General features: G+C 45.4%; 1 protein-coding gene across 1 annotated transcript in view; it reads right to left on the bottom strand.

Annotated features, from left to right (window-relative positions):
- Positions 1-25,363, bottom strand: part of BACH2 (BTB domain and CNC homolog 2) — a 522,926-nt gene that overhangs the window by 143,233 nt on the left and 354,330 nt on the right. The window contains exon 3 of the mRNA XM_030195639.1: positions 4,816-5,070. Within this exon, the coding sequence (XP_030051499.1) occupies positions 4,816-5,070 (255 nt within the window). The remainder of the gene's footprint in view (positions 1-4,815; positions 5,071-25,363) is intronic.

Below are 25,363 nucleotides of genomic sequence, written 5' to 3'. Positions count from 1 at the left end.
TCTCCTAACTTTCCCCTGTGTTTACTAAGCTGCGCGCCAATGCCGACCCAGCCCATTCAAAGTGACTATTTTCCTAGATAACCATTCCGGATAATGCTACAATCGATGACACTATCACAACTAGACTACTGTAATGAAGAATACGTAGGGTGTAAAGAAAACACACTAAAATCATTGCAAACTGTTCAAAACACGGCAGCAAGACTGATATTTAAGAAGTCGAAAAACGGAAGAGCTACTCCACTGCTTGACATGCTACACTGGCTGCCAATCAAGGCAAGACTACTCTTCAAAGCTAGCAGCCTCATTTTCAAGATACTATTTGGAATGTCTCCTGAATATATGCTAGATCTGATTAAACTATCCCCAAGAAATGCAAGCCCAGAAACCAGAGGTTACCTACTTCTTCACTTACCCAACTGCAGAAACACAACGTACAAAACCATCTACATGGCTGGATTTAGTTATCTGGGTTCCAAATGGTGGAACTCAATACCCAAGGCCACAAGAATCATTACTATCTTCAGTTCAGAAAAGAACCGAAAACCTACCTTTTCAAAAACTTCTATAGTTAACTACATAAGCCACCGATGTTCCCCTCCACTTTCTTACTGTAAAACATTACCGTAATTTCACCAAAATGTAAACTGTAAGCCACTTTTCATCAAATCTTGTTTTTGGATAATAGTGGGATACAAGAATGCATAAATAAATAAATAAATAAATAATTTGGCCGTCAACATTAGTGCACAGCTGAGTAAAAAGGGGTGTCTGAGAGCTCCGATCATAATTTGGCCTCTCTGAAAATTTACTAGGGCTGAGTGCAAAACTTTATACCTAACGTTTAGGAGAATAAAAATTGCGTGGCAACAGGAGTGCAGTTAGGGCAGGGGGGAAAAGTTAAGAGCTTAGCACTGATTTCAGCACTAGGATCATAAATCTAGGCAAATGAATGGTAGGCCTAAGTTTATAAACACAAGTTTAAGTTCCAAAATTAAGATGAATTTTTGACTGAAAACTACAACAGTGGCATAGCTATGGGTGGCCCAGGGCCCGCCCACTTTGGGCTCAGGCACACCCAATAGTGGCCCACCTTTTTTTTTCACTTTAAATTGTTATTGTATTTTTAACTTCCAACATACACAAAGTAAACAGCTTTCCCACTGCTGCCCACGTAGGGGCAAATGGTTTCTGAGTTATCAAACCATGTAGTACATGTGGTCTGTACATTCTTCTCAGCATTAATCTTGTTATCATTGTTCCTTTTAGCATTTTCATATACCACCCAAATAAACTTTGTGTTACCATGATGTATTATCCCCCTCTCCCCATCCACACCATGCTCCATTATATCTCGGGAATGCCCCTTGGTTCTAAGACAATCTCCATCTCCCCCCCCAACCGCCCTCCCCTCCCATTCCGTCAGAGCCCATGTTTCTCCTCTGTATCCCCACCTTATTAGATGCGCGCTAAGCACTGTTGAAATCGATCCCACCCCCTTTTGTGTCATAAATGCCCTTCCCTGCAGTATGCCGTAAGGCGTTCCATTTGTATCAACTGTCCCAACTTGCATTTCCAATCTGCCAGTGTCGGGGGGGGGGGGGGGGTCCTCTTTCTTTCAATGTTGTGCTACAAGGCACTTAGCCGCTGCTAGCCCCCAACACATCAGTTTACCCTTATCCCAAGAGTCCCTCTCATTGTGCAAACCCAAAAGGCATACTGAGGGACTACACACTAAAGATGTTTCCAACATAATTACTAATGCTTTCATAACATCCTGCCAGAACGGAACTATCCGGGGGCAGGACCACCAGATATGTAGGAATGTACCTGTTTGAGATCTACACCTCCAACATACGTCAGATGCACCAGGATACATCTGCTTCAGTCGCTCAGGTGTGCAATACCATCGGGTAAGGACCTTACAGGCATTTTCTTGCACCAATAAGCACACCGAAGCTTGTTGAACCTCTCCACAAATTGTTTCCCAGTCTTGGTCAGCAAATCTACAATTTAAATCTGTTTCCCACACCCCCTGGAAGCTAAATGGCTTGGGATCCCATCCCCCAATATATTTATATATCACAGAAATGGGTGTAGGCACCCTATTCAACAAGATCCATAAATTTTTCAGGCTTTCCATCTTTTGAGGGTCCTCCCGCTTCACCCCCACCCCCCGTAAGCAACAGAGGGGGTTAAGGACCTGCCAAAACTGCAAAACCAGCCACAGTGGGATTTGAACCCTGAGCTTTCCTGGTTCTCATTCCACTGCTCTAACCACTAGGCCAGTGGTTCCCAAACCTGGTCCTGGAGGCACCTCAACCAGTCAGGTTTTTGGGATATCCAAAATTAATATTCGAGAGCGAGATTTACATGCATGGAGGTAGTGTATTGCAAATCTCTCTCGTGAATGTTCATTCTGGATATCCCGAAAACCTGACTGGCTGGGTTGCCTCTCGGACTAGGTATGGGAACCACTGTACTAGGCTACTCCACCACTCTAGGTCACAGAATAGTTGTTTAGGTCCATCTGAGCAAATCTATGGTAGTATTCTGTAACAGATTCGCTGAATACAGAGTCTTTTATAAAATACATGTAGTGCTGTAGGAAGACATATGGTATAACGCATATGAGAAGAAGCCATTTTACAAAAGTTTATGTACATGAAAACTGCGGCATCATTTAAGCTTTGCACCTATGAGTATCTCTGCTTACACATGGATCGCTCAATGATACGCACACAGATAAGTGCCCGATGTTTAGTTTATAGCAAATAAGAAAGCTTCCCCTGAATTCACTGAATCCGCCTTGGTCACTTAATTGCACAAGAAGGTTTTCAGTTTGGATATTATCAGTACGGATGGCAGGGGGTTGTCAATGATTAGAGTTGTCACATAAAGTAGGCCCACCAGATGGGTACAAGCCTTTTGCCTAAAGTGACTGTATGAGACTTCCCCGCAGCATATCAACTTAGTGATCAAGTAATTGTACCTCTACCACTTTGTTTATACACGTTGAAGGTAGGGCGCCATTAAGATTTTGACAGTACACATGGAAATGGCATAGTTTGCAAAAATGAATGTCCAAGGGGAGCCAATTACACAGCTATCTCTGATTTTTACAAATTCTAGGTGGTTTTCAGTGCCAGCGCGGTAAGCACAGCTCCCTCCTCATGCTCTCCTCTCAAGCCCAAACCTAAAAGAGAAATGTCACTCCAAAGCAGGTGTAAAAGCTAACAGGAAATTTTCACCGATATATGTGTATTCGTCACTCTATTACAGTGGTTCCCAAACCTGGTCCTGGAGGAACCCCAGCCAGTCAGGCTCCACTGCATGCAAATCTCTCTCATGAATATTCATTGTGGATACCCTGAAAACTTGACTGGCTGGAGTGCCTCCAGGACCAGGTTTGGGAAACACTGTTCTATTATATGGAATCAAACGGCGAGTGACCGAACTCACTCGCAAATGCGCAGTAAAGACCTTCTCTGTCCCGCCCCCGCATCAATACGTGATGACGGGGGCGGGACAGAGAGGGTCTCTACTGCGCAAGGGGAGGGACGAAACCGCTGTCGCTACCGCTCCCCCCCCCCCCCAAGGTCGCCGCCACCACTCCCCCCACCCGGAGTCGCCGCCGCCATCCACCCTCCACCCGGGCCGGGCCCTCGCTCCGCTATAGAAACAGCGTCAACGCAGCACACAGCTCAGCTGAGCTGCCGTCGGCTTTCCTTCCCTGCCTGTGTCCCGCCCTCGCCCACGAGGGCGGGACACAGGCAGAGAAGAAGGACGGCAGCTCATCTGAGCTGTGTGCTGAGTTCCCGCGCTGTTTCAATAGCGAAGCGAGGGCCCGGCCCGTGGAGGGGTGGCGGCGACTCTGGGGGGGGCCGTAGTGGTGACCTCGGAGGGGCAGCGGCGAGCTCCTATACTAGCCCGTTTTTACGGGCTCAACGGCTAGTATACGTATACCTTGAATGTCTGCCCGAACCACAACTCTTTCCAAACTGATATGGAACAGCTTTTCTATCGCTACCTACATGTAAATGTACAATGCACGTATCTAAATCAGCTTTTTACTTGTGTAAATACCATGTCATTCTTCTAAAATCACCTCCTAAATTTCAGGCACAAGCAGGCACTAAAGGGCAGTACAAACTTTCCTCGTTCTTCCTCACTACTGAACCTCAACTCTGATTTGAGGGGACCATCTCCACCTGCGAAAGGATAATTCAGTCGCCAGGTCTGTCCGGCAAGATGATGTCAGTTAGCTCAAAACTATGTTGGTTTTTTTGGTTACTAATGTGGACTTCTGCCCACTGGGACCATCAACTTATTGTATATAAGCTATCAAACAGTATTCAGGTGGCAAGGAATGCAGGCCCTTACAGAACTGAGCCAATGGCAATGTTGAGAAAAATAATTTATTCATCACATAATTTAAAATAAGCCCGACACGGCCGTGTTTCACTCTCCTAAAGGGCTGCGTCAGGGGCTAGCATGTAACAACCCAGTAGTGGAGTAAAACCAATTCCACCTACTGGACTAAAACAACTCCTCTCCTGAGAAGCAGCATCAACATTTTGGGTTTATTTTAAATAATGTGGTGAATAAATTATTTACTCAACATTGCCATTGGCGATTCGCATCTTTTTTCTATTCCGTGCTGCATCTTAAGAATCGCCTGCCTATTTGTTTTCTCAGCCTAAAGGGGCGGCAGGATCAGTAAACTTGTGGTGATCCATTTGGTCATTTAGCCTTCCCTTGTCGATATTCTAAAGGTGGGAAGAAAGAAGGTTTGATATTACGGTAGTGACATACCTCCTCTGGCAGGCTCACCACCAAGTCGTGATCGGTCTGGCCCACCAGCGCCTGTAAGAAGTACTCGCTGCAGGCGGCAAGCACGGCTCGGTGGGCTCGGAACTCCTTCCCCTCCACCACCAAAGTCACATCACAGAGGATATCCTGCTTGCGCTGGTCGTTCAGGCACAGGAGAACGTTGGTGCAGTGGACTGTGGACTCATAAACGTACATGGGGGATTCAGCATTCTCATCCACAGACATGCCGTTCACGCCCTGAAATGGAAAGAGCAGGCTAATTGAACTGGCAAAGAAAGAAGGCTCCAGCCACTGTCACGGTTTTCACAGAGTAAATAACTTTGCAGCTTTAGAAATGAATGTCCTCAGAGTCCCAGGGTCACAGTCTTGAAGGTGTGTGAACTGAATGACACAAGTTATAAGTAAAGGATATGGACAACACATGTCAGAGAAACCCTTTATTTTTCCTATCACTGGTGAGGTTCTTTCTTTCCCACCTTGTAAAACAACTAGATGAAATGAGATTCTGAAAGTGCAGTTTTAACTTTCTGATGCGATGCTCATTGCAGTGGAAAATTTAAGATAAACTCTGAACTTTTTTATTCCTGGCCAGCACAACCTCACCATGTGCAAACACCTGTTCTGGGCCAAGCTTAGAACTATCTTTTACCATCATGATTTTCTTACCCATCTACAGAGGAGAATAATTGTAATATTTTACAAAACATGACCTATTAATGGAGGTTTTATTCTACCGATATGAATCGTGCCAATAAAGCACAAAACTACAACACAGTGGAGTCCTTTTACAAAGGCGCGCTGAAAAGTGGCTTGCGGTAGTGTAGGCATGGGTTTTGGGCACGCGCAGAATCATTTTTCAGCGCACCTGTACAAAAAGGCATCTTCCCCCCCCCCCCCCCCCAAAATGAACGTGCGGCAAAATCGAAATTGTCGTGCATCCATTTTGGGTCTCTGACCTTACCGCCAGCCATAGACCTAGCGGTGAAAATTTGGGCGGTAAAGACCTATGCGCATCAGATGCCACTTGGCGCTCATCTGCTACGTGCATCCGAAAATAAAAATTATTTTTCAGACGCGCGTAGCGGACGTGCGCCAAAAAATGAAATTACCACAAGAGCCACATGGTAGTCGGATGGTAAGTCCATTTTGGCGCGCGTTGGGCAAGCGTAGGCGCCTAGGTGGCTCAGTAAAAGGGGCCCGGTGTTTTTTGAGCAGATCAGGCATTTATAAACTCACCAGTGAAATATGTATCAACTTATACACATAAATCTTGTAATGCAAACGTTTTCCTGATATGAGTAAAGATGCTGCCACTTGAGGGGATTTTGCAATTACACACATTTTTTATAAAATACACACAGAAAATAAAGCTGCATTCGGAGCTTTAACTTTGACTGGGAGCTTTCTTGGGTGGTAACTTTAGGCATAACTTACGATAAATATACTAGCATATAAGTTGAGAAATTCTGACTAAAAAAATCACTTTAGAAAAACAGGGTCGTCTTATCTATGAGGCTGACAAAATTTAGCACCCCCCCTCCTCCCATCCCGTCAGCAGCATGATCCTGGGCCAGCACCATTCTCTCCCTCCCTTCCATCTCCAGGGTCCAAAAGTGCTCCCTCTCATCCTCCACTAGCCTGTGGGTTCCATGTGTCAATCCCCACCGTCCTCGCGGTGTACCTTTAAAAGTAGCTTCTATATAGCTGTGGCATTGCAGTGATCCTCCTAGGCTGCTCGTGGCCTGCCCTGGAGCACTCTCTCTGATCCGTTCTGCCCCTTCCCTACTCAACTTCCTGTTTGGATGACAAATCAGAGATTGTGCTCCAGGGCAGGGGAGGGAAAGAGAGCCATTTTTGATCTGGAGGTGGAAGGGAGCGGTAAAAGGTACATGCCCAGGTGACACTAAGATTTGCAACAGAGTGGACACCCCAGAGGGAGTGGAAAGCATAAAAAAAGATCTGTGGAAGCTAGAAGAATGGTCTAACGTTTGGCAATTAAAATTCAATGCGAAGAAATGCAAAGTGATGCACTTAGGGAGTAGAAATCCACGGGAGACGTATGTGTTAGGCGGTGAGAGTCTGATAGGTACGGACGGGAAGAAGGATCTTGGGGTGATAGTATCTGAGGACCTGAAGGCGACGAAACAGTGTGATAAGGCGGTGGCCATAGCTAGAAGATTGCTAGGCTTTACAGAGAGAGGTGTGACCAGCAGAAGAAAAGAGGTTTTAATACCCCTGTATAAGACGTTGGTGAGGCCCCACCTGGAGTATTGTGTTCAGTTTTGGAGGCCGTATCTTGTGAAGGATGTGAAAAAAATGGAAGGGGTGCAAAGAAAAGCTACGAGAATGGTATGGGATTTGCGTTACAAGACGTATGAGGAGAGACTTGCGGACCTGAACATGTATACTCTGGAGGAAAGGAGAAACAGGGGTGATATGATACAGACGTTCAAATATTTGAAAGGTATTAAGAAATTAGACTGAAGGGGGGCAGACTCAAGAAAAATGTCAGGAAGTATTTTTTCACGGAGAGAGTGGTGGATGCTTGGAATGCTCTCACAAGGGAGGTGGTGGAGAGGAAAACGGTAATGGAATTCAAACATGCGTGGGATAAACATAAGTACATAAGTAATGCCATACTGGGAAAAGACCAAGAGTCCATCGAGCCCAGCATCCCGTCCACGACAGCGGCCAATCCAGGCCAAGGGCACCTGGCAAGCTACCCAAATGTACAGACATTCTATACATGTTATTCCTGGAATTGTGGATTTTTCCCAAGTCCATTTAGTAGCGGTTTATGGACTTGTCCTTTAGGAAACCGTCCAACCCCCTTTTAAACTCTGCTAAGCTAACCGCCTTCACCACTTTCTCCGGCAACGAATTCCAGAGTTTAATTATACGTTGGGTGAAGAAGCTTAGCCGGCGGTGGGAGGCAGGGCTGGTGGTTGGGAGGTGGGGATAATGCTGGGCAGACTTATACGGTCTGTGCCCTGAAAAAGACAGGTACAAATCAAGGTAAGGTATACACAAAAAATGACACATGTGAGTTTATCTTGTTGGGCAGACTGGGTGGACCGTGCAGGTCTTTTTCTGCCGCCATCTACTATGTTACTATCCAGCTCATAATTGAAAGTGATCGCCGGCCATTTCACGACACAAATCGGGAGATGGCCGGCGATCTCGGAAAAGCGGCGAAATCGATATAATGGAAAGCTGCTTTTTTGACAGCATTGCCGCTTTCCCGTTGCCTCGCCGACGAAAGTTCAAAGGGGCGTGTCAGCGGCGAAGCAAAGGCGGGACATGGGCGGGTATGGGCGTGGCTACCAAATAGCCGGCTTTCGCCGATAATGGAAAAAAAATACGGCGTTAAGCAGTATTTCGCCGGGTTTACTTGGTCATTTTATTTTCACGACCAAGCCTCAAAAAGGTGCCCAAACTGACCACATGACCACTGGAAGGAAGCGGAGATGACCTCCCCGTACTCCCCCAGTGGTCACTAACTCCCTCCCACCAAAAACACCCCACTTTAAACACTTTTTTTTCCAGCCTGTATGGCAGCCTCAAATGCCGTACCCACCTCCACGACAGCAGAATGTGTTCTGTCCTCCGACAGCCTTTTCCTGCTTGTGATGTGGCTCTCGGGTGAGTGTGACACCTTTTCTGTTATTTGCACTGCAGAGTCACATCAGCAATGCATTGTGGTGGGTGTAGGTATTGGTAGTTGGTAGGCTCTACTCCCCTGGTGCTTTCCCCCTGCTTACTGGGTCAGAGTGTGCCCTGTTTTGCTTCCTGTTGTAATCCATGCCGTAGTGGCCATTTTTGTAAGCCAGTTTTAGTTCCCTTTCCTGTGTTATCCACGTTAGAGAACGTAGTTCTTACCTTGAATGGTGCTGAAAGAGGGCATTGTACACCATTGTGCCAGCTCTGACCTACTTCTTATCTTAGTACCAGGGGACTCTTTGCCAGTGGGGCACAACCTCTGATCTGCAGTTAACTGTGAGTAAACATGCTTATTTCAAGAAAGGACTTTTTCAGAGAGATTAGTCTTCAGGTGTGAACTGGTGTGCCAAAGTTATACAGCAGCAATAAGTCCTAGAGGCTGTATGCAGGTCCCTGGAGCAGTTTTAGTGGGTGCAGTACATTTGTGGGTAGTGGGTTTTGGGGGGGGGGGGGGTTGGGGGGCTCAGCTCCCAAAGTAAGGGAGCTATGCACGTGGGAGCGTTTCTGAAGTCCACCGCAGTGACCCCTAGGGAGCCCAGTTGGTGTCCTGGCATGTCAGGGGGGCCAGTGCACTAAAAATGCTGGCTCTTCCCATGGCCAAATGCCTTGGATTTGGCCGGGGTTTGAGATGGCCGACATAACTTTCCATTATCGCTAAAAAACGACGCCGGCCATCTCAAACCCCGGCCAAATCCAAGGCATTTGGCTGGCCGGAACCGTATTATCGAAACAAAAGATGGCCGGCCATCTTTTTCGAAAATACGGGTCTGGCCAGCTGTTTGCGGCACCGCCAAAATACATCGCTGGCCATGTATTTTGCCGGCGCCATTTGATTATTCCCCTCTATGTTACTATGCCCAGGTGAGGGCTGGAAAGCAGCCATGGCTTATTCATGGGTGACAGAATTTTTGACCACTTTTAAGTCTAAAACTGCCCTCGACTTATGCACGGGTTCGACCTATTGTCGAGCTAAAGGGTAAAGTGTCATGTATTTGATATACTGCCTTTTTGTGGGTGTATACAAAGTGGTGTACATATACTTAAATATAATATACGGTATGCGGATTTTCACCTATTAGCTTTACCATAGAAACAGATGCTTATAAAATGAACAGATGTATACACCAGTGCTTCTCAACCCTCTCCCCGAGGCACACCTTGCCGGTCAGGTTTTCAAGATCGCCACAATGAATATGTATGAGATAGATTTACATATAACGGATCCTAGCTATAACCAAATTTATCTCATGCTTAATTGTTATGGTGATCCTGAAAACTCGATTGGCTAGGTGTGCCTCCGGGAGAGGACTGAAAAGCACTGGTGTATACGCGCATAAAAATAAGTGTACTATTGTGTAGCGTGTGCTTCTGTCCAGCTTATATTCGAAAGAGAAGGCCGGCCATTTTCCGACACAAATCGGGAGATGGCCGGCCACCTCTCAAGGCCGGCGAAATCGGCATAATCGAAAGCCGATTTTGGCCGGCCTCAACTGCAGTCTGTCGTGGAGCCAGCCAAACTTCAAGGGGGCATGTCGGCAGGGTACAGAAGGCGGGACGGGGGCGTGGTACGAGATGGCTGGCTTCGCCCGATAATTGAAAAATGAAAGCCGGCCCTGACGAGCATTTGGCCGACTTTACTTGGTCCCTTTTTTTCAGGTCCAAGTCCCAAAAAAGTGCCTGAACTGACCAGATGACCACCGGAGGTATAACTTGTCTGGAATGTTTTTACGTTTGGGGAGCGTGCCAGGTGCCCTTGACCTGGATTGGCCACTGTCGGTGACAGGATGCTGGGCTAGATGGACCTTTGGTCTTTCCCAGTATGGCACTACTTATGTACTTATGTACCTCCCCTGATTCCCCCAGTGGTCACTAACCCCCTTCCCACCCTCAAAAAAACAATTTTAAAAACTTTTTTTGCCAGCCTCAAATGTCATATCCAGCTCCCTGACAGCAGTATGCAGGTCCCTAGAGCAGTTTTTAGTGGGTGCAGTGCACTTCAGGCAGGTGGACCCAGGCCCATCCCCCCCTACCTGTTATACTTGTGGTGGTAAATGGGAGCCCTCCAACCCCCCCCCCCCAAACCCACATGTAGGTGCCCCCTTTCACCCATAAGGGCTATGGTAATGGTGTAGAGTTGGGGGGAGTGGGTTTTGGGAGGGATTTGGGGGGCTCAGCACCCAAGGTAAGGGAGCTATGCACCTGGGAGCTATTTTAATGCTTTTTTTTATTTTTAGAAGTGCCCCCTAGGGTGCCCGGTTGGTGTCCTGGCATGTCAGGGGGACCAGTGCACTACAAATGCCTTGGATTTGGCCGGGTTTGAGATGGCCAGCCTCGGTTTCCATTATTGGCAAAAACCGAGGCCGGCCATCTCAAACCTGGCCATCTCTGACATTTGGCCAGCCCTAACCGTAATATCGAAATGAAAGATGGCCGGCCATCTCGTTCGAAAATACGGTTGGCCCTGCCCCTTCGCAGCGCTGTCCTCTGAGATGGGCGCCCTTAGAGATGGCCGGCCCCGTTCGAAAATGCCCCTCTGTGTGTAATAAGAATAGTTAACGCCTTAGCCAAAAAATGTTTCTTCCTAATGAGAAAGCTCCGTACCATTCGGAAGTAGTTTGAAATACTATCATCTCTTGATTACTGTAACTTAATAAACATACTTGGGCTGCACAAAGACCTTACTTAAGAGACTTCAAACCATTCAAAATACGGCAATCAGACTAATCTTCAGGCTATCAAAATTTGACAGTGTCTCCCCTTTGTATATCAAACTACAGTGGCTCCCCATTGCTGCGACAGTGTTTTTCAAATTGGCATGCTTCCTTTTTAAAACACTACAAGGGCTGATCCCTAGCTACTTGCTGGTTCATTTCTGCTTTGTTACCTCTACCAGAGCTAGGAGACAGGAAGCTGCTATTTTTTTTTTACTTTCCCCTCCTAAGAAGAGACTAACGCTCTTTGACAAATGTCTTGCGTTCAAGCAGCCAGCCTTTGGAAAGATATTGCCGGAACATTTTCTCCCTCACAATCATATCTCATGTTTTGAAAGAAGATAAACACTTTCTTATTTAAGAAACATGTATTATAATTAGATTTCTGCTCGTCTCCAAAGCAACCATTGCAATCCTCTGAGGAATACTCTGATCTCTATATCCTTTTAAGATGTTTGTAAACCGCTAATAACTGAAAAGGCATTAGCGGGACATAAGCCCAAATGTAATGTAATCTTCACACATGTATGTCATAAAATACACATGTATCCATACAAATTTAGGCAGACCACAGAGCGAGTGTTAACTGTCTTCATATACCTTCCAGTGGCATCGGGGCCAACCTTTCAGTCCAAGAAATGTGATTTAAAGTTTTCAGTTGAAAAATGAACAATAATAAACAGGACTGAGGCATTTTGTATTATAAGAGTTCACTTACCCCTCCCTCCCCCTTTTACAAAGCTGCGCTAACCGCTGCCAGTGTGGTAATGTCAACAAAGCCCATTCAAAGTGGATGGACTGTGTCGGCATTGTAAAAGAGGGGGTTAGTTATAACATTAGAGGTTACGTAGCAATGGAGTTAGAAAGGTAATTTTCAAAATCAAAACAAACTTTTCATTAACTTAGGGGTCCTTTTACCAAGCTGCAGGAAAAAGGGCCCTGCGGTGGCGGCGGGGGAACTTTTTCCCGTGCGCCAGGGCCTGTTTACCATAGTGGGTAAAAAGCCCTAAAAACAAAATGGCCATGCGATAACAAAAATCTTACCGCATGGCAATGTGGCGGGGAGACCTTACTGCCACCCACTGAGGTGGTGGAAAGGGCTCCCATGGTAACCCAAAGGTAACGAGGCAGTGTGTGGCAAGGCCCGATTACCGCCACGCTAGCCATTTCCGGGTTTTTTCCCCCCCCTGGAAATGGCACATGCTTGACCCAGAACTACCACCGGCGGCCGTGTATAAAGATTATATTAAAATTAGATGAAGTAATTTTAATATAATCTTTATACATTATTTTAAATTTTTACATGTATTCACGTTTTATGGATGTTTTCTATTTTTAATATGTTTTAGTCCCTTCATGTCTCATATGTACATATATTTTTTATATATGTCCCAATTTCTAGACCCCTGACGCAGGCACTTTGCCGAAACACAGTACTGTGTCGGGTTTTTGAAGAACTAATGTTTTTTGAAGAATAAAGACTTTGACATTTCGAACTTTTGTCTCCTTGTCTTCTGTGGAACAGCCCTGCTACCTTCACTATTCCTTCCATTTGTTCTTTCCCTCCACGTAGTGACATATGGTCCTCTGCTCCTGCGGGTGTCCTGTCAATTCCCTCTTTAACATATAGCACAACCCCCCCCTTCTAATTTGATCTTCTCTACCATTGTGATACAATTTGTACCCTCTTATCACAGTGTTCCATTGATTGTCTTCTTTCCACCAAGTCTCTGAGATGCCTATTATCATTTAGTGCTATATACTCTAGCTCTCCCATCTTATTCTTTAGGCTTCTAGAATTTGTATACAGGCACTTCCAATTGTGGTTTTTCCTTTGATCTACAAGCTGCTTAGAAGTTGAAGGGGATAATGTGCATCCTTTATCCTGCTCTCTCAAGCATACCTGCCTTACTTTCAGCATTATTGAAACCTTTCGACTGGGATTCCATAAATGTCCTGTTTCAACAGTATCCTTCAAGGATACTCCACACCAAGCCATGCGCTCCTGGGCAACTGTTGGCTTCCCCGCCCCCCAATTCTAGTTTAAAAGCTGCTCTATCTCCTTTTTAAAAGTTAGCACCAACAGCCTGGTTCCATCCCGATTAAGGTGGAGACCATTATTTTGGAACAGTCTCCCCCTTTCCCAGAATGTAGTCCAGTTCCTAATAAATCTAAATTCCTCATCCCTGCACCATCGTCTCAACCACACATTGAGACTTTGGAGTTCTACCTGCCTTTTTGTGTCCTGTGCATGGAACAGGGAGCATCTCTGAAAATGCTACCCTGGAGGATCTAGATTTCAGCTTTCTAGCTAAGAGCCTAAATTTGGCTTCCAGAACCTCCCTCCCACATTTTCCTATGTCACTGGTACACACATCTATCAAGACAGCCAGCTCCTCCCTAGCACTATCTAAGATCCTCTCTAGGTGATGCGTGAGGTCCGCCACCTTCGCACCAGTCAGGCAAGTGACCAGATGATGCTCATGTCCGCCAGCCACCCGCTATCTATATGCCTAATGATCGAATCACCAACTACAACAGCTGTCCTAACCCTTTCCATCTGGGCAGAAGTTCTCGGAGACATATCCTCGGTGCGAGAGGATAGTGCATCCCCTGGTGGGCAGGTCCTGGCTACAGGAGTACTTCCTACTTTACCAGGGTTATGCTCTCCTTCTAGGAGACCTCCATCCTCCAAGGCAGTGCATGGGCTGCTAGACTGGAGGTGGGACTTCTCTACAACATCCCTGTAGGTCCCATCCATGTACCTCTCTGTCTCTCTCAGCTCTTCCAAGTCTGCGGGTGAGGGGATCAGCCACTCTTTGTGTCCAGGGAGGAGTAATTTCCATTGGGTTCAGAATCTGCAATCATTTTGAATCCTTGGACATTTCATCCTTCTCTTCTTTGTAACAAAAATATGCCTTTTCAATACCTTAACCCCCAAATTCTATATAGCGCAACCAAAATTGATTGCACACATCCAATCCTAAAGGCCCCTTCCTAGTGGCCAATCCCCCCACCCACAGTTGTCCTCTCCCCCAACCCAGGCAGTAACCCCTCCCCTCAGGCCCCCCTGGGCCTACCTTATTGGAAATCCCTGGTTTCTAGGGGAGTGGGAAGGAATGATCCTCAGTTGGTCATCCCTTGCCAGTGCCTTGTTCCAAAATGGCACCACCAACCTCTAGTAGTGGTTTCGCAGTACTACTATTAGGGATCATATTTCCATATAGGGCCTACCCGTTTTGCTAGAGATATTTTACTGGCTATATCATGGCTTGTGGTATGCACCACAGGTGTACACCGCAAGCCACAGTATTGTATTTATATAGTATTGAGCTGCTTTACATGCATTTGCATGTTTTACATCTCATTACTATTAATGAGCGGAGAAATATTTATCACTGCATTAGGGCACTGCAGATTCCCTATCATAGATGTTCAGCGCTGCGTGCGTCTGGTAGCGCTATACAAATGTTAATAATAATAATAATAATATTACAGAGCCACTTGTAAAATACTATGGGATTTTCCATACCATGACTTGGAGATGTGAATTCCCCTCTCTTCAACCTGTGTATAATCTACTTCCATGTGCCTTTATAAAATACCAGCATAACAGGAAAAAGGAACTGGCACACATTTACACCAGCTCGGGCTTAGATTAGGTATTCACCTGTTTTATAAACAACTAGTAAAAAAGGCCCGTTTCTGACACAAATGAAACAGGCGCTAGCAAGGTTTTCCTCAGGGTGTGTATGTTTGAGAGAGTGTATGTGAGAGTGACTGTGTGTGAGAGAGAGAGTGAATGTGCGAGTGTGTGTGTGAGAGAGAGAGTGAAAGTGAGTCTGGGTGCGAATGTGTCTGTGAGAGAGAGAGAGAGAGTGTGTGTGTGAGAATGAGAGTGTGTGCAAGTGCGTATGTGAGACACAGTGTGTGAGAGAGAGAGTGTGTTTCACACAGATACAGTGTGTGCGAGAGAGAGAGTGTGTGTGAGACACAGACTCTCTGTGAGACTGAGTGTATGAGACCAAGAGAGTGTGTGAGTGACTGTGTGACACATAGAGTGAATGTGATACAGTGTGAGACATAGAGTGTGTGAAAGACAGTGTGTGAGAGTGAGAGAGAGAAAGACATTGACTGTGTGTGAGAGAGAGTGTGTGAGAGAGAGAGAGTGTGTGTGTGACAGAGATACCTCCCCCCCTCTCTGGTGTCAGGCCCCCCCTCCCTCTCTCTGGTGTCTGAGTGTTACTGTGCAGGACGCTGAGCTCTGGCTGTGCTTCAAGGAACTGACCAATCCTATTTAATAGAATGCACCTCCAACATTCTGAAGCCGAGAAACCTCGTGTGGTTGATCACTTCTGCTTGTGATGTCAATTCAGGAGATGGATACAGAGAGCAGGAATGCCTCAGCCATGCAGTCAGCTTCAGAATGTTGGAGGTGCGTTTTATTATATAGGAAGGGGCCCTTTTACTAAGCTGCAGTAAAAAATGGCCCGCAGTAGTCTGGATGTGTGAATTTGGCGCACGTTGGGCTACTTTGTTTTACCATGACTTGGAAAACAGCTTTTTTTTTTTTAGTGAGGTGGTAAATGGCAGTGTGCGGCTATTTACTGCTTGAGCACTTACCGCCACCCATTGACCTAGCGGTAAGGACTCGTGCTAATCGGGTAATTTCTACGGCGGGAAACAGCACATGCCAACTTTGAAATTACTGCTGGGTGCCTGTGTCGATTTTTTTTTAATAAACCAATGAAAGAAAATGAACTGAATTTAGAAAAACTATTCACTAAGTCTTTTGGAGTGGTTTCTAAGGTCTTTTTTTTACTCTCCTAAAATAAGTGTGTTTCAGGTTCAGTTCATTCATTCAAGTATTTATATACCACTTAGACCTAAGTGGCTTACAGTTTTCATTTTATAGGTACTGGGTCTGTCCCCAGTGGGCTCACAGTCTAAGTAGTACATTGTATCACTGTTGTACCTGGGGCAACGGAGGGTTAAGTGACTTGCCCAGGGTCACACAGGGCTGCTGAGATAATTGAACCTGGTTCCCCAGGATCTCAACTCCACTGCTGACCATCAGGCAGTAGTGGGAATTGATCCCAGTTCCCCAGATCCGCAACCCGCTACACTAACCATTACGCCACTCCTCCAGTCCGCTAATTTAACTATTAGAAGTGGGTTGATTTGTGGTATTGAGTATGACACCTATTTTGTGCACCTGAATTTCCATTCCATATTGGTAAAGAGAACTGCATATATGTGCAGAATACATAGACAAACCTACAGCTGTGCACCTCCCTCATTAATGGGTAGCTCATGGCCCTCAACACCCCCCACCCAATCCAGCATCTGCTGTTTCCTTCCATTAGTCCAGGGCAATGTCTGGAAAGCAGGTTATACTAATGCCTGAAGTATGGGAAATAAGGTTCTAGATCTTGAGGCTGTAATGGAAGAGGCTGATTTGGATTTAGTGGCGATCACAGAGACATGGTTCATAGAGATCCATGACTGGGATATAGTTATATGGGCTATAACCTGCTCATGAAAGACAGGGTAGGAAGAAAGAGAGAGAGAGAGAGGGAGTTGCATTATATTTTAAAGATAATATTAAAGCCACACAATTGCAGGACCTATAGGGTAAGGAAATGTGGGTCAATTTGGAACGAGGGTATGGCAAATGTATTTACATTGGTGTGATATACAGGCCTCCTTCACAGACAGAAGAAGGGCACACAGATTTAATTGAAGACACTCAAATTATAGCTGTGAAAGGGGAAGTACTACTAATAGGTGATTTTTAATATGTCAGATGTTGACTGGGGTATCCCTATTTCCCTGGATTCTATATAGTGCTCTTAGATTTAGGCGCCAAAATCGGCACGGATTCTATAACACCGCTCATAACTTAATTGGCTTAACAAGCTAATGAGCCCTGATAACAGCAATTAACAAGCAACAATGAGCACTAATTGGCACTGATTAGAATTTAGGAGCATAACTCGCTAAGTGTATTCTGTAACAACAAGCGCTGAACTTCTGAGTGAAGACAAAAAGGGGCGGGGAAATGGGTGTTTCATGGTTTCCAAAATTTAGGTGCCTAGTTATAGCATATGACCCAGTACGCCTAAATCTACATGCTGAGATTTACACCAGGTTTCCGTCGGCGTAAATGGATACATGCGGATATTGGCGCTGAAATATCAACGAACCATATTCTATGATCACCGCCTAAATCTAGGTGCCGATTATAGAGTATGTTTAGTCGGCACCGATTTCAGCGCTGATTTTTTAGGCACCATATAAAGAATCTCCTCCATTGACGGGTCATTTAGAAGCAGGGTCATCCTGGATTCCCAACAGGAGGGAACTATTCCAGCAGTTGGTAATGGAACCCACTTGAGATGAGGGCCATACTGGACTTAGTGCTTACTAATGGGATGAATGTTTCTGATGTTACAGCAGGTGGTCATCTGGCAACCAGTGATCACCAGATGGTGTGGTTTAATATTAAGATAGGTGTGAACAGGATTCATTCAATAGTGAAGGTTCTGGACTTCAAAAAAAAACTTTATTAAGATGGGGGTTTACCTCAAGGAACTACTGTCTGGACGGGATCATCTGGAAGGATTTGGAAAGCACTGGGCAAAACTGGAAGGAGCTACTGTAAGAGCAACAAACCTTTTTGTAAGGAAAGTAAATAAAAGTAAGAGGAAAAGGAGGCTGCTTTGGTTCTCAAAAGTAGTAACTGAAAAGTTAAGGAAAAAAGAGGTTAGTCTTTATAAACTACAAGAGATCGCAGAAAGAGGAAAACAGGCAACAATATTTCAAAAATATGAGAAACTGGTAGTCAGAAAAGCAAAGATGCCAATGGAAGAAAAAAAAAAATAGGCAATACGTTAAAATGGGGTGGGGGGGGGGGGGGAATATGTTAGTACATAAGTACATAAGCACCGCCATACTGGGAAAAGACCAAGGGTCCATCAAGCCCAGCATCCTGTCTCCGACAGCGGCCAATCCAGGCTTCAAGACTAGATTCGAGAGTACTCTCAGAGGACTGAAGAGCAGATGTGGTCCCGCTCCACAAATGTGGAAGTAAGGGTTGAAAACTGTAGTCAGTAAGCCTGACTTCTGTGGTATGTAAATTAGTGGAAACGCTTTTATGTATCAACATTTTTTATTGATGATATATGAAAATAAAGTGTTAACAAGCTCTAAAGATCGTATATTACAGAGCCAAACCACTGCAGCTGAAAAGTCTTGGAAACATAAAATACGTTCATTGTCATAAGTTAACGTACCCACCAACCTTATGGCCCGTAGAATCTCTATCTTTTGTGCATAGTTGAGTAGTTTAAAGGTCACAAGTCTCGGCTTTGACTCTCCTGAATGGGGTGGTCCCAAACGATGGGCCCTCTCAATTCTGATGGGTCCCTCCGTTGACTGTAGATCCAGTGCTTTAGGTAACCAAGATTCAAAAAAACTGCGTAAGTCTGTTTCCTTGATTGACTCTGGAAGCCCCACTAATCTTAGATTGTTGCGTCTGGCCCGATTTTCTAAGTCTTCTACTTTAGATTCAAGGTGTTCCAAATTTTAAACACCTACACAACATAAATGCACAGGTAGCGAGTTTCTTTCAATTGAAAGGAAGCTCTGGAATGAGGGGGCATAGGATGAAGATGAAAGGGGAGACTCAGAAGTAACCTGAGGAAATACTTCTTCACTGAAAGGATGGTAAATCTGTGGAATGGCCTCCCAGTGAAAGTGATGGGGATGAGAACAGTTACCTGAATTCAAGAGAGTTTGGGACAAGTACATAGGATCTCTAAGGGAGTGATAGGGAGAATAGATGGCATGGGTGGGCAGACTGGATAGGCCATATGGTCTTTATCTGCCTACATTTTTCTCAGTTTCTATCCCTCCATGGTGTTCACCATATCTCTTCCCAAACGTCCCTCTACCCCCTCCCCTCACCCAACCATGGTGTGTAGTATCTCTCTCCTTCCTTATTGCCCCTCCCCAAAGTGTTCAGCATCTCTTTAACTCTTTGCCCTCCTCATCTCCCCTGCCACGGTATCCAGCATAACTCTCCTTTCCAACTTCCCCTCCCTAAGGTGTCCTTCATTTTCCCCAAGATGTTTAGTGGTTTACCTCCCTTCCTTACTCCCTCCGGGGTGGCACTGACATGGCAAGCTCATCACACCAACTATGAGGCTTTGAGCATCCATTGATACTAAGGGCCTGTTGGGTCCTACCCCCTCTGAAACAGGGAGTTTGGAGAGGGAAAACCTGGAGCCTGCAACAAGATGCAGCGATTAGTGCCCCCTCATCCCCAAGTTGTGCCACCCCTAGTCCAACGACCGGTTGGGCTGGCCCTGTACACGTGCCATCTGTGTTTCCTTTTCTCTTGTTTTATACAATAATGTATTAATACTATGGTTATGTATAGCCTTCTATTTAATAAAGAAATTAAATACCACATTAAACTGAAGTAAATGAAGATGGAGGAACATTGTATAATATTATCTGTAACATAACTGCTAATAAGTTTGATTGAATAGCTCAATTATGTCTCGATAAATTATTTAAACTAGTAGACCCTATGGATGTGAAGCAGGGAGAAATGTTCAAATTAATTGTATTTTTATCCTTCCAAATTTAAGTACAGATACTTTATAGTTTCCTTGTCCACAAGAATATATACACACTTATCCCCAGATTCTATATATGGTGCTTCAAGTTGCATGTGCGAATTTGGACACTTGTCCAATTTGCTTGCATAATTTAATTAACGGGGCAATCAACATTGATATTTGGGCAGTAACAAGCAATTATCGGCACTAACTGACAATAATTAAAATTTACGCTTGCATCTTTTTAGGCGCATTCTATAAAGAGGTGAGCGTCAATTCTAGTGCGAGGCTTCAAAAAGGGGGCATGGGCGGGTCGGGGGTATTACTAAATTTATGCACATTCTAATTATAGAATTAGCAGGATCCGCATCTAATTTACACGTGGGGATTTACACCAGGTTTTCATTGATCTTAAGTTTTCATGCCTAAATGTAGTGGCGGTTCCCTGCGCTAAGCTCTGTTCTATAAACCACGCCTAACTGTAAGTGTGGTTTACGGAATCACGTTAAGCACAGTTTTTTTCTGCGCCAATTTTTTAGGTGCCATTTATAGAATCTTGTCCTAATCGTTTATGGAAGGAAAAATGGAGCACAGACAATGCACCCATAACTGTTTCGGAGCAGGGAGTGTTGAGACAGAACCTGCTACTTCGTGAGGAATCTGCTGGGAAACTGTCTTGAAACTCAGTGCTGAAAAAACCCCACGCTTAGCACTAATTCTATAAACCTCGCCTAAAGTTAGGCGCAGTTTATAGAATATGCGTAGCGGCCATCCCCACAACTAAATTTTAGGCACAGCCAATCTACTCCAACTAAAACCAGGTGTAAATGCCCCCCGTCTTATTTAGGCGTGGATCGAGCATATTCTGTACGTAAATTTCAGGAACCCCTCCCATGGCTATGCCCCCTTTTGTGATCCACGCATTAGGGTTTACATGTACCATTTCTTCAAGTACAAGAAAATCATCCAGCATTCCCACAGTCGTCCAAGAGAAACTAAGCTTCGTGCGCATCTCCCAAAAACCGGCGAAATATTACCATTATAGCTGACCACAAGATCTGAATGAGCTAATACACAATTTGGACTTGCTCACTTGGCTACTCACCTGGGAAATTGGCTTCTGAAGGCAGGAATGGTGGCGAAAACGGCCCGAAAAGAAAGAGAGAAGTTGAGGCCGGTGCCGAACAAAATGGCTGAATCCAACAGCCCGGGAGAATCAACGGCTGGATCAGCGTGGGTCGCAGAAATTACTGCCGAGATCAAAGCGGTGCAAATCTGCTATGTGTGCTCATTTGCGTGCACAACTTCAGTCGCCATACAGAGAATCCAGGGAAAATGATTTCGAAAGTGATATTTATGCACAGAACAGTCTTTCGGCACATTAACTGATGCACGCATGCGCAACTCCGGGTCCTGCTACAATATTTTGTGCTCAGACCTGTGCGTACATGCAACTCTTAACAGTCCAGAGAGACAAAGAGTAGGAACAGAGTCAGGCTCTTCAAAACAGACCAAAGACGCTGAACAGGAATAGCAAATTTTAATAAAGGATGACGCTACACGGTACCATGTTTCGTTAAAGCCCTGACGTTGTGCTCAGCCTTTTGGTCTTCTGTGCACTTCTCTGCATCTGCGCTGAACAGCTAATAGCCTCGTAACCACGGGATTTAACCCCAGGATTATATATAGTGTGCCTAGCGTTCCGTGCTGAAATCCAAGCGAATTCTGTAACAATGCACATAACTTAATTGGCTTAACAAGCAATAATGAGCACTAACTAGCAATAATTAGAATTTACACGCACTACTCACTAAGTGTATTCTGTAACACACTGCGTGTAAATTTTAATGCGTGCAATCAAAAAGGGGCAAGGTTAAGGGCGGGGAAATGGGCGTTCCAAAATGTACGTGCACTGATGGAACATGGTCCTCTGCACCTAAATCTATGCTCCACATTTATGCCACATTTTCGTTGGTGTAAAGGAGGTGCATAGTTTTAGGCGCTAGGATATCAACTAAGCATTTTCTATATACAGCGCCTAAATCTAGGTGCCGCTTATAGAATACGCTTAGGTGGAAATGTTTTCCATGCGGATTTTTTAGTGCCATATATAGAATCTGGCCCTAAATGTGTAGTGCTGGTGTCTACGTGAGGCTTTGTGCAGGGTTATCTCGTGTGCGAAACCTGTTTTTCCATAGGATGCGCACAAAATTGCACACTAAAGCTGAGCTAACCAGTACACAAACCTCGGAGAGAAAGTTTGTCATCAAGGAGGGTTAATTCCAGGCTGTAAGTGCAATACGTTTTTAAAGTTGTTGATAGCCCTGAGAGGTTTTTCAAGCAAAAGGATCTGATAAGCCATTAGAGACTGAGAATTAACATACGATAACCATGGACGGAGGAATCAGAATTGTATAAAAGGATGGAGCTGTTTTTTAAATAAAAAGACACCAGTGATTGCCAACTGCTTTCCATCGCGGGGATGACCAAAGTTCCCGGGGGGCATGTCGGAAGCGTAGCAAAGGCGGGACTGGGGCGTGCTTAACACATGGGCATCCTCGGCCGATAATGGAAAAAAGAAGGGCGTCCCTGATGAGCACTTGGGCGACTTTACTTGGTCCATTTTTTCTTGTGACCAAGCCTCAAAAGGTGCCCGAACTGACCAGATGACCTCCCCTTACTCCCCCAGTGGTCACCAACCCCCATCCCACCCTAAAAAAAAAAACTTACATTTTTTTTTTGCCAACCTCTATGCCAGCCTCAAATGTCATACCCAGCTCCATCACAGCAGTATGCAGATCCCTGCACTTCAGGCAGGCGGACCCAGGCCCATCCCCCCTTACCTGTTACACTTGTGGTGGTACATGTGAGCCCTTCAAAACCCACTGTACCCATATCTAGGTGCCCCACCTTCACCCCTTAGGGCTATGGTAGTGTTGTACAGTTGTGGGTAGTGGGTTTTGGGGGGGGGGGGTTGGGGGGCTTAGGATACAAAGTAAGGGAGCTATGCACCTGGGAGCAATTTATGAAGTCCACTACAGTGCCCCCTAGGGTGCCCGGTTGGTGTCGTGGCATGTGAGGGGGACCAGGCTCCTCCCACGACCAAATGCCTTGGATTTAGTCGTTTCTGAGATGGGCGTCCTCAGTTTCCATTATCGCTGAAAACCAGGGACGACCATCTCTAAGGACGACCTAAATGTTAAGATTTGGGCATCCCCGACCATATTATCAAAACAAAAGATGAACGTCCATCTTGTTTTGATAATACGGGTTTCCCCACCCCTTCCCGAGGACGCCCTCAGGAAAACTTGGGCGCCCCGTTCGATTATGCCCCTCCAATTGTCTTATCTCAACATAAATAATGATTTTGTGTGTGTGAGTTTAGTTTAGAAAGATTGTATTACTTTTGATATGTGAATAAAGTGAAAGACCATACCAGAATTTAGTCTTGATGTAATAACGAATATGCATGAGAGAGATCTAAATGCACTGTATGCAGATCTCTCTCATGCATGTTCATTAGGGATATCCTGAAAACCTGGCCTGTTTGCAGCCCTCAAGGACTGAACTTGGACAAGCCTGCACTAGACTCTGCAAACAGCCCCTTTCAGAAAACATCCAGCGCTTGCCTAAGATTTGCTTCCGTTCCACTGCCGGAACTCTGGAATCCAGTAAGAAGGGTTTTGAAAAAGTGACTGGCTACCATGGCTGCAAGTTCATCAGTCTAAAGAATTAGGACAGAAAATCCTGCCTGCCTACCAAAAATAACTGCAGAAAACCAGCGAAGCCCGAGTTCTGTGCACAGAAAAAGAACTGAAACCAGAGTTAAATAGGAAGCTGAAGAGAATTTGCATCATCACATGTGACCTCATCATAAGCAACTCTCTTTCTGGTAAGTAATGAAAACGTGGGTGCTGCTATTCCCAGACTAAGTGGAGAGACGCACACATCTTTACAGAAACACACTTCTGTACTTCTGCCCATTCAGAGCTCTGCGTTTTTGTGCACCTATAACATTTGAGTGCCGGATGTCTCAGATAGCTAGTGGTCAGTAAGCTTTGACTCAACAGGTCAGGAATTTGTAGGATCCCTAGGGTTCTGCTTTAGGGAGATGGCAGAGACCTCTAGTGGCATCACTAAAGTATTGTACTGTGACCTGTGTGTAACCCCCCCCCCCCCCCCCCCCCGGAGTTTCCAGAACAAGAGAAGCATAACCCTACAAAGTCTGAGTTTCTTCTCTGAAGGTGTACCCCGGTCTGCTTTGCAGTGAGTACAATCCTGTAAGGAAAGTCCAGGCTGCCTTGAGGTTACAAATGCACTTGTGGTTATCTCTCTCTCCTCTCACTGGGGTACCCTACATTCACTTCCTGACTCAGGATGTAATCTCTTTCCCAGTTGGTCACCCTGGAAGCAAAGCTGCTGGGGAAGCTGTTCCAATCTCCACTGTCGACAAGGGCTTAAGCTGTCTTTGCAGCGGGCATCTCACTAAGATCCCAAGCACGCATCTTTTTTTTTTTCACACTGAATTTCAATCAATCAAACTCACAGAGAAAATTATATATGGAGATTGAGTACATGCAACTCATCTAACAGTAAGTTCTTGTCTGTTTTTTTTTGTTTTGTTACATTTGTACCCCGCGCTTTCCCACTCATGGCAGGCTCAATGCGGCTTACATGGGGCAATGGAGGGTTAAGTGACTTGCCCAGAGTCACAAGGAGCTGCCTGTGCCTGCAGTGGGAATTGAACCCAGTTCCCCAGAACCAAAGTCCATCACTCTAACCACTAGGCCACTCCTCCACTGTTGCTACTATTTGAGATTCATGTAGAAGTCGGCCCTTGCAGATCACCAATGTGGCCGCGCAGGCTTCTGCTTCTGTGAGTCTGACGTCCTGCAGGACGTCAGACTCACAGAAACAGAAGCCTGCGCAGCCTTTTACATGGAATGTTGCTAGTGGAATAGCAACATTCCATGTAGAATCTCCAATAGTAGCAACATTCCATGTAGAATCTCCAATAGTATCTATTTTATTTTTGTTACATTTGTACCCTGTGCTTTCCCACTCATGGCAGGCTCAATGCGGCTTACATGGGGCAATGGAGGGTTAAGTGACTTGCCCAGAGTCACAAGGAGCTGCCTGTGCCTGAAGTGGGAATCGAACTCAGTTCCTCAGTTCCCCAGGACCAAAGTCCGCCACCCTAACCACTAGGCCACTCCTCCACATGCGTGAGAATGTCCAAAATTATCAGCCAATCTCCAAAATAAAACGTCCAAATTATGAACACCAAAAAAACCAGGGCAGCATTTGTACAAAAATGGTCACACAGACGTCCCTGCAGAGCAGAGGAGCAGCCTGGTGATCTGTCTTCATGGAAGAAGATGTAAAAGATCTGCCTGTACTGGAAATGGTTTTCAAGGATGATGATGTGAAGGAATTGAAAGAAATCTCAGTGAACCTGGAAGATGTACTGAG

This window comes from Microcaecilia unicolor, chromosome 3 (assembly GCF_901765095.1).
Source record: "Microcaecilia unicolor chromosome 3, aMicUni1.1, whole genome shotgun sequence".
Taxonomy (NCBI): Eukaryota; Metazoa; Chordata; class Amphibia; order Gymnophiona; family Siphonopidae; genus Microcaecilia; species Microcaecilia unicolor.
This window is presented reverse-complemented; position numbering and strand designations above follow the sequence as displayed.